The sequence below is a fragment of the Corvus brachyrhynchos genome, unplaced genomic scaffold (genome assembly GCF_000691975.1).
Source record: "Corvus brachyrhynchos isolate BGI_N302 unplaced genomic scaffold, ASM69197v1 scaffold514, whole genome shotgun sequence".
Classification (NCBI taxonomy): Eukaryota; Metazoa; Chordata; class Aves; order Passeriformes; family Corvidae; genus Corvus; species Corvus brachyrhynchos.
Window position 1 is genome coordinate 643,350 of NW_008238319.1, and position 9,851 is coordinate 653,200.

The 9,851-nt window shown below is 49.7% G+C and overlaps 1 protein-coding gene across 28 annotated transcripts in view; it reads right to left on the bottom strand.

Annotated features, from left to right (window-relative positions):
• Window positions 1–9,851, bottom strand: part of JAKMIP3 (Janus kinase and microtubule interacting protein 3) — a 51,576-nt gene that overhangs the window by 22,301 nt on the left and 19,424 nt on the right. For 27 of the 28 annotated variants that reach the window (XM_017733833.1, XM_017733831.1, XM_017733836.1 and 24 more), the window contains 3 exons: window positions 6,843–6,995; window positions 5,986–6,205; window positions 4,371–4,868 (listed from right to left, as the gene is read on the bottom strand). In XM_017733833.1, the coding sequence (XP_017589322.1) occupies window positions 4,371–4,868; window positions 5,986–6,120 (633 nt within the window). In that variant the 5' untranslated portion in view covers window positions 6,121–6,205; window positions 6,843–6,995. The remainder of the gene's footprint in view (window positions 1–4,370; window positions 4,869–5,985; window positions 6,206–6,842; window positions 6,996–9,851) is intronic. The other variant, XM_017733838.1, reaches the window with a different exon arrangement.

Consider the following 9,851-nt stretch of genomic DNA (forward strand, 5'->3'; position numbering starts at 1 on the left):
GGTGCCAATTACAGGAACAGCAGCCCGTGCAGAGGTAGATGGGCTGCTCCCTCCTGCGCTCCCGGGGCAGCGCCCGCAGGTCCCACACGCAGGCGGCTTTGAGCCGTGACTCTTTTTAAAGTTATTATTTCCATCCTGATTCAAATCCAAAGTGTAGGGTCCTGGTTGGAACACCTCTCCCGGCAGTGTTCCTGGGGCCTTTGCAAGTTGCCAAATGCTGCCAAAAATGGCCTTTGAAGCTGCCGGTGCCTGGCATCAAAGGCAGTCCCCCAGGAGGAGAATCCCCGTCCGATGGAGCTGCTCCACGGCACGCACAGCTCCCATGGTCTGAGCTGGCAGCCAGCACATGTGAGGAGACCTGTCCCCGCCTCGATGGGACTGCCAGGGAGCTGCGAGCCGGCTGATGAGGTGCCCTGGTGAGAGCAGACAGGGCGGCCCTGGGGTGTGACACCCCTGAGAGAGGGGTTCGGGCACAGGGGACACATGCCCTGCTCATTCACCCTCCCTCTCCAGAGACAAACCCCACTGCCTCCCTGTCCTGGGGTACCTGACACCCAGCAGCAGCACCAGATTGCCTCAGAGTCACAGAAGGTTTGGGTTGGGAGGGACTTGGAAGCTCAGCTTGGTCCAGCGCCAGGGTAACCATCCAGTGCCACTTGTAAATGCCATGGATGAAGCATGGGGTGTCCCAGACCTCCTGCTGGAGGCAGAAACTCCATGTCCAGTGCCAACAGCTTCCAAGCTCTCCCAGAGGCCACGAGGCCCCAGCCCAAGCCCTGTGTTAGCTGTGTTGTAGTACAACAACAACGACAACATTACAGTCCAGAAAAGAGTAACTCCTTGTTTAGGTCCACAGAGAAAAATGTTTGTAAAATCTGGCCTGTGAGACACCAAAGGAATCACTCAGAATGAGGAGGTTTCCTGACCCTCCTAAGCATAGGAGTAATGTTGTCTGGCTTTTATATACAACAAAATCCTTCAGCCCAGGTTTAGTTGGAAGAAATACTGTTGTAAATGAGGGTCAAACCACAAATGACTAAAAAAATCCACAGGTGGAAAAAGGAAGGATTCACCCTGAATGCGTGCTGAGCCACCTCTATAAACCCAGATATGGGGGTTTCTCACCACACGAGGGAATCAAAAGGAGAAGATAAAGACTAAGTCAATCACCAATAAAATTAAAATTTAAAAAGTCAGCTTCCTACCCTTTCTTCTGATCCCACCCTTTACATCAGACATCTTCACTAATTTACCACTGTCTGGCAGAGAGCTCAGGGTCTCTGAGAACACAGATGTTCAGAATGGTGCTCAAAACCTTGATCCCCTCTGGCTGTGGGGTGGCATTGCCATGAGGAAGCCGTGAAGCTCTCCACGTCCAGTGGTCTCACAGAGCGATTGGTGCAGGTTATTAAAGCTTTTGCTACTCGTAATCAACTAAAATTTACCTAGATTGAAAATAACCACTCCCCAGGCTCTAACAAATCTAATTTCCTCACTTTTCCTGATTTCTCAGTCCCCTGATAAAGGAGACAGGAGTGAGGAGGCTGCAGTGGCCATGGCTGCGCAGAACTTCTTCCTGACCAACCCAGAGTTAATTAAAGTTTAAATGCTCTTCACCACATTGAATTTTGGTCCCCACTTAGCAAGCATCAAGGCCAGTTAAGCTTGGGGAACACCCCTGGCCTTTCCCTGCTTCCCCTGGCTGTGCACACACTAAGCAGGGAGTGCTCCTGCCCATACAAATGTAATTAAACACAGCCGTGCAGTATTTTAAGGCAGTTTAAAATGCACAAATTGAAATTTAAAAACGGTTGACTAAAATTAGAAATTCTCTCCAAAGGAGGCCGTTGCCACACGTACTCGTTACCATCTGCAAGGGGATTTCATCTGCTGCAGTCCCACTGCTGAGGTTGTGAGCCAGGGACAGCTGAACTGGGTTAGTTGAACATCACACAGACTGTACAGACACAATCGGCACGAGCCATGTGTGCCAGCACAGCACACGGGCCCAGAACAGCCTGAGCACATACTCTGAAAAACACATTATTCCCTTTCCTGGGCTGCCCACAGTGCTGGAAGATGCTCAGCCCTGCTCCGTGGGAATGGGCCGAAGCCATTGGCATCCACCCTGGCCCTGGAAATAACTACAGTGAAGAGCTGGGGGCTTTATTTGGTCAATACTCAGAATCACAGACCCTCGAGTCCAAGCTCTGCCCCATCCCCACCTTGTCCCCAGCCCAGAGCCCTGAGTGCCACCTTCAGGAATTCCTTCAACACCTCCAGGGGTGGGGACTCCAAACCTCCCTGGGCAGCCCCTGCCAATGCCTGGTCACCCTTTCCATGAAGAAATTCCTCCTGATGTCCAGCCTGACCCTCCCCTGGCACAGTCTGAGGCTGTTTCCTCTCATCCTGTCACAGATTGCCAGTCAATGTAAGCACAAAAAATGCCCATAAGCTGTGTCAGTGAATTCCTGATTCTGTTACCAGGGCACTGCACAGCCTTTCCTCCCAGACATCAGAGCCCTCCCCACAAGGTGCCAGGAGCCACCAGCTCCCACCAAAATAACTGATGGGGGAGTCCATGGAGCTGAGAGTACTTGAAGCCACCCAGGAAGCACTCAGGGCTTGGTAAAATCATGGCATCAGGTAATTTCATTGGTGCAATGAGCCAATCTGATTCTTTCAAGCAGGAACTTTAAAAAAGTTTGACTTTCAAAGGCAATTTAGAAAACATCTCGTCAAACCACTCTGCTCCCTATAACTAAGACCATATTTATTTTACATCTTCTACATTAAAGGCCATTAGTGGGGACTTTCCATGTGATGCAGCAAGTTTATTTAGGATGTCCATTAGCCTCCCATTCACTGTGATGTATGAAATCAATGCATCAGTGATGTATGGTTAGAGAAGAAGGTACTTACACTGCAGGATATTTGAACAGCATCAATAGATCAGTTGGTTATAAATTATTTTAATATCCTCTTCATAAAAATAAAATAACCTATGAAAAAACCTTAATAACCTGAAGTGTGAGAGAAGAGGCAGCTAAATAAAGGTCGGGGACACTCCACTGCTGGTGTGTCAGTCCCTGCAGGCCCTTTGGCTGTCCGGGCTCAGGTGATGCTGTACCAACATCCTACCAGGGGAGGAGGTTCTGCAGGTGCTCTCTGTAGCATGGTCACACTGCCAGCCTTTGATTTGGGGCCAGGCTGCAAGCTCTTTGGGTATTTAAAAATTTTTTTTTAGGATTTGGATAACAGCTGAGGGTTAATGACGTAAAAGAGTCCTGGATGGGTTTGTACCGGGACACTGAGGGCTGTAAAGCAGCATGGCAAACACAGAACAATGGTGACATCACATAAATACTGAGACAAGACCCAAAACACACATCATGAGAGCAAGGATGTGTCCCCATGTCCCTGGGAAAGGCAGCAGCAGCTCAGGGATACACTCCCTGCACTCAGGAGCGTGGATCACAGGGCAGGGTCTGAGAGAGCAGCAGACAATAAACCCCCGAGCCCCAGAAGGTGCTGGTGGCCTGCCAGGCTCTGGTGCAAAGGCTTCCCTGGGAGGGAGCTCCCTCCCACGGGGAGTTCCCCCCTTTTCCAAGCACCACGATCCTTTCCAACCTCCCCAACCATTTCCCACATGCGCCAGAGGAAAACTCCAAAGCCAGAGGTGTGAAGCTCTTGCCTTTGGGACTGGAGCTGCTGCACCTGAGGATTGCATGTTGGATTAGGTGAGGGCAGGCTGAGCAGCCACGCACAAAGGGTCCCTGAGGGTCAGGTGAGCAGGGCCAGGTGAGATCCCAGTGACCTGCTCAGGTGGGAGCCTGCGGAGTCTCCGCTCGTGGGACCACCAGAGGAGCTGAACCAGCCCCTGTCCTGGGGAAAACCACCAGGTATGGAGAGGAATTCCCCCTGAATGCCCTGCTGTGTGTGTAGGACTGAGGGGTGCAGAAAAAGAGCATTTGGGATTGTGTAAGCCTCACTGTGAGAGGAGGAGGAGCTCACAGGAGTAGCAAAAGCAGGGAAAGGGAGGGACCAAGGTGGATCAGGAAGGAATGCTTGGTGAGGAAATAGAGACATAACCCAAGAAACTTAACTGTTGAAGCATTCCCCTGACCAGCCAGGAACCCGAGGGCTTTTCCTGATACCTTCAATGTGAACAACATTAACAGGCTCTGACACGGATCAAGAAGTTTCTTACAAAACATCCTAAAAAACCAGTTTCCCTCTGCTAGTAAATGTAAAACAGACCTGGAGCAAGCCCCAAAGTGTCAACACCCATCCTTATCCACTGAGCTGAGTCCAGCACCGATCATGTCCTAGGAGCAGCATAAGTTACAGCAGCAGAGAGCGACACGTACCAGTCTGCGAATTTCCCTCTCGCACTCCCTTTTGATCCTGGTGATCTCCTCCTGGTGCAGGTGATACACACTCCTTATCTCCGCTGCTTTGATTTTGTCAGCTTGGATGACCATAGTGAGAGCCTCCTCCACTTGTTTCTTAGCCCCCTTCAGCTCGGAAATTTCTTGCTGCATTTTGATTTTCTCCACCTCAAAGCCCTTCTTGGCCTCCTCCTTGGCCTCGGTGAGCAGCACCGTTTTCACCTTGTCCGGGGCCCCGTCGCGCACGGCGTTGAGCAGGGTCTGTAGTCTCTGGATTTCATTATCTTTAATTTTAATTACTCTGAGTAGTTCAGCTTCGTGCTGTCTCAGAAGTGTTTCTCGAACAGCTTGGAGCTCTTTCATTTTGTCTTCATGAAGTTTGACTTTGAGCTCTGTGACCACCACTGTACTTTTATGCTGTTCGTGCTCCTTGATCTGCTTCACTTCCTGATTCTTCTCCCTTTCCAACTTGCTGACCTATAAGGAAAATAAAAAATTACAGTATTTTCAATCAACCAAACAATTAATACATATCATAATATTATTTTTAAATGGTGCAGGTGACTTTACAGTATTACACCTCAATGCTGGTATACCTGTGTCTACAAACTGGTGGTAGCAAAGACCTTTCTTTCACTGCAGGCTTGTGTTTAATACACATTTAGGAGCCAGTCAATACCTTGTGAGTAAGTCTGAGTCCTTACTTAATTCTGCAGAAGCTCTCACAGCACATTCCCCCCAAAATATGGGAAAAATGAGATGCCAAGCTGTCACTTTGGCACGCTCAGGCATGCAGACCAAACCTGCACATGTGTAGGCAAGCTCCTGTGAAGCTCCTGTGCAAGCTCCTGTGAAGCCCCAAACAGCTGCATTTTACCAGATGCTTTTTAAGCAATGAATTAATTCAGCAGAGATAACTGACTATACCTGACCACACAAGGCTCAAATGATGTTTCAGTTTTAAACCATGCCATAAACCCTAGAGAAGCCATGGCCAGAAGTGGCTGTGAAGGACAGGGAGAAGGAAAACCAAGTCCTCAGCCTTAAAGCTGCAAATGCTGCTTCACAGCAAAAGGATTAACAGATGTTCTATTTATATGTACGTGTGTGTTGGATTCATAGTCTAAAATGCCTAATAATGATGGAAATTAATGGGAAAATGCAGACTATCATTGTGTCCCTGCATGCTAACACATTTCTATTCTGGAACCGAAAACATCCTGAAGTTTATCAGTGGAAACTGATTCGGGGAATTAGGGAAAAGCAAATGAATGTTCCGTGCTCTTGCTGAGAAGTGATCTGGGGGCAAGAGCTGGAAACGCTTCGAGCTGAGGCTCCAGCCCCATCAGCTGTCCCTCTCCCAAAGGCTCAGGGAGAAGCTGTGTCTCCTTGGAATCTGGGAATTAGCACAGGAGGCAGAGCTGAGATCTAGTATTGTACATGTGGGTAAGCAGCCGGTTGTAAGTAGTTTGAGCGCAAAATCCAAATTAAATTAGTGCAAAAGTGAAAGATAATAATCACCAAAGAGAATTTTGGCATTTCTGAACTTCCTGAATAGCACCAAATTGCACTCAAAGGAAGGGAAGCTGCCCACCTTACTCTTCTCCTGCTGCAGCTCGATCTGGATGTCGGTGAGCTTGGCCCTGAGCTCCTCATTGGCAGCCTGCAGGGCGGCCAAGGCGTCGGGCTTGTCCCCCCTGGCGCGGCTGCTGGAGCCCCTCTTGGCCATGGTGAGGCCGCGGCAGGGAGGGCCCCAGCCCGGCCCCGCTCGCTCCGGCTGCTCCGCGCCCGCCGCGCTCTACATCTTCTGCGGCCTGTAGGGAGGGACAGCACAGCCACACACCCTGTCAGCGCGGGGGGCACACCACCCCCAGCCCTCCCAGGAGCACGAGGTACATGTCAGTAGCTGAAGGGGCGGGATTCCCTGCACTAAGTGTGGAATCACAGCTTGCTTTGGGTTGGAAAAGTCGCCTAAGACCACGAAGTCCAACCGTTCCCCCAACACCACCAGTGACCCATATCCCCAAGTGCCACATCCACATGGTTAGTAAATCCCTCCAGGGATGGGGACTTCACATCTGCCCTGGGCAGCTGTGCCAGGGCTGGACAGACCTTTCCATGGAGAAGTTTTGCCCAAGATCCAACCTGAACCTCCACTGATGCAGCTGTTTCCTCTTGTCCCGTCCCTTGTTCCCTGGGAGCAGAGCCTGACGCCCCTGGCTGCACCCTCCTGCCAGGCAGTGTCCCATCCCTTCATCTGCACTGGGATTCACACAGTGCAGAGGCTGTGGGTATTCAGGAGGGACATCCACGCACCAGCCCCTGGCACTGCCACAGCTCGGAGACAACAAGCGCTGGGAAGACTGTTTTCATAGAATCATGGAACCATGGAATCACAGGATGGTCATGCTACAAAATTCCATTGCTCAAATTTGGGGAAATATTTCCCACCTTTTTAATACTAATCCTGTTAACGTGGGCAGCAATGTTCTTGGCCGATGACCTTCAGTGCCTCGGTCTGTCCCTCATGACTCACGGTCAAACCACAGCGGAGGCACCGTCCCCTGTCCGGGCACGGGGATGGGGCTTAACAGGTCAGGGCAGCTGCAATGAGAGAGTAACAATAAATGGTAACAGCAAAATAGCAACAAAACCAACCTCCACAACAACATTGTAATAACAAATAGCCTGGTTTCAATTCTAAGAGCAAAAGCCTGAACCTATCAGGGAGTGAAGAGCCGAGAGAGGCAGCTGCTCTGGGGATATAAAAATGGGATATGGAGCTGGGACAGTACTCAGAGCATCTGGGAGAGGGGCTGGAGTTTGGGAGGGCAGAGCTGCTGAGAGTCACTACACATCTGCATTGGCTCAGAGGGAGAGGGGGGAGGCTGAGACTTAGAGAAACAAGTGGGAGAATAAAATAACATTCCTGGTATTAACTGTCCAAACCAAGGTGGTACAAACAGTCTCAGTTCTGCTGTTTCTCAGGCTGGTGCCTGAGTTTGTAGCCTGGAAGTTTCTATAAAAAGAAACGTTTGGTTGGGCAAAGAAATAGAAATAAATTAAACTTTAAAGATATTGCCTGAAAAATCTATAATGAGTAGATGTTCTTCGCATTTAAGATTCTTGCTGCTTTGTGCAGGCAGACACAACACAGCAATGGAGGTTTAAAACCCTCTTTCTTTATTGATAAAAAATGGGGCAGCACGTAGCCACAGGCACAAAGTTCTACCTGCTGCAACGAATGAGGCCTTTGTGCACATTACAATTATTTTCTTAGAGGATTTCCTCCAAAGGCAGAGGCAGCAGTGAGCCAGGTTAGTTCACAACCTGAGGAAACGAGAAGCAGCGACCAACAAGCTTTAACCACTTCCACATGAATGGCAGACAAATCATAATTTGAATGGTACAAGGATTTGAGAGAGTAATTGCTCACAGGATTCTTTTTGACAGACAAGGGCTGTGAGAATTTACATTTGTGTGCTGACAGAAAACTCAGGAGCTGGTACTGTGGAGCAGAGTTCATTTGGTGGGAATTCTGTCTGAGGTCAATTTGTAGAACCACATATCCTGATACTTACGGTGCTGCAGCTTTTTAATTTTCTTTAAAATGTTACGAAGGTTAATGGTATGAATTGACACATTTCATGCCAAGCATCTGCTTGGATCATCGAAATCCAACTCCTGGCCCTGCACAGATAGTCCAAGAATGACCACCCTGCCCACTAAACCACATCACAGACGTGCAGCCCTCCTTTGAGGAGTGAAGGGAAGGAGCCTGCGGAGGTGGAGCCTTCCCTTCTGGACACCAGTGGGGAGGTGAGCACTGGTGAAGAAGTGGCAGTGCCCGTGTGTGATGCTGCAGCCAGGTCTGATGCTGGAGACAGCAGAGCTCAGCCCCTGGCAGCTGCCCCAGCGAGCAGAGATGTTGTTATTGCCAGGATAAGGATGGAAATAGGACTGACAGAGAAAGGCAGCTCCAGTGCCAACCATGACCCTGTGTGTGTGCACGGGGACAAGTGTCATTGTTGGGGCCATGAAAGTGGTCGTTTGTGCTCACAGAAGTGTGGCCCTGCAGCAGGAGCAGCCGTGTCTGTTGGAGCACGCCCCACGCAGAGAAGCCAGCTGGGACCCGGGGCCAAATGCCAGGCCAGGCTTGAAAGAATAGTTATCACAAATACTGGGAGAAAAACAGGCTGTAAAAACGTTCCCAAGCCAGCACCACTGTGCTGATACAGAGGCAGCCAGGAGGTGCCTCATCCCGGGCTGAGGGAACACAGAGCTGCTGCTCCCAGGGCTCTGCTTGGACATCGGGGGACACGTGAGGACCTCGGGAGCCAACGCCGAGGTGCCAGCACTGAGCACAGACCCTCAACAAGCCCCGTCCCTACAGGGAACAGAGCAGCTCCCTGGCACCCCCTCCCCACAGCGCCGGGCACAGGAGACATTCCCTGGAAAACCAGTCACCTGCCTTTGGATTTCTCCTTTATTTTTCCAAGGAGTTATACAGAAGGGGCAGCTATCAGACACATCACCTTAAGAGAACAGAAAGGTCATCGTATTTTTGATGCTGGGAGAATAGATTAAGCATCTGATTCCTGGCATGTTTGATATTGAAAACAGCATCAATAATGCATCAGAGCTGCCTTGAGCAGGGCTCAGCGCTCGCTTTGCCTCCTGACTTGCAATTCAGACATCAAGACTAATTGGGAAGTGTGTTTTCTAGGTAGTAGTTGCTGAAATGAATGTTTCACCATGCTTAAAAATAAGTGAATTAATCCCTACCCAAGGTACCAATATTTGAAAGCAGAACACTGATCTTACAAATACGGAACATTTCCAACATCTGCCACAGCCCTGTGAGCACTGGTGTTCTCTATTTTTGACAAATTGTTCTGATGAATTAGTTTAAACAAACCTTTTTGAGCCTCTGGTGCACCTCAAAATATTAAAATAGAAAGAAAACATAATATTGTCCATGGCTGAGTTCCCACTTCCTCATATGTCTATGTTCCATTTAGGATTGCACCAGCCTATAGATCTGAATGCAAGAAAATGAGTTTTCCTCTGAAAAGGAATTTCACGCTAAGCCAATGCAGTCATCTCCCATGCTGGAGTTGTGCTTTGGGCTTTATCCGTATAAACATTTGTCACAGCAGTGCATCGCTCACTCAGCTGCAACATGAGAAGAAAACCTGTTGGAAATTACATGGGAAAAGGAGTGAGCAGGTAGCTGAGATCAAGAAGCAATGGCCAAGATATGTACTGTCCTGCACACAGGGCTGTGTTGTGCATTTCCTTCACACACAGAACCATAGAATCCAATCCCAGGATCCCTGAGGTTGGAAAAGCCCCCCAGGATCATCCAGTCCACCCTGTGCCCCATCCCCACCTTGTCCCCAGCCCAGAGCCCTGAGTGCCACCTCCAGGAATTCCTTGGACACCTCCAGGGATGGGCAC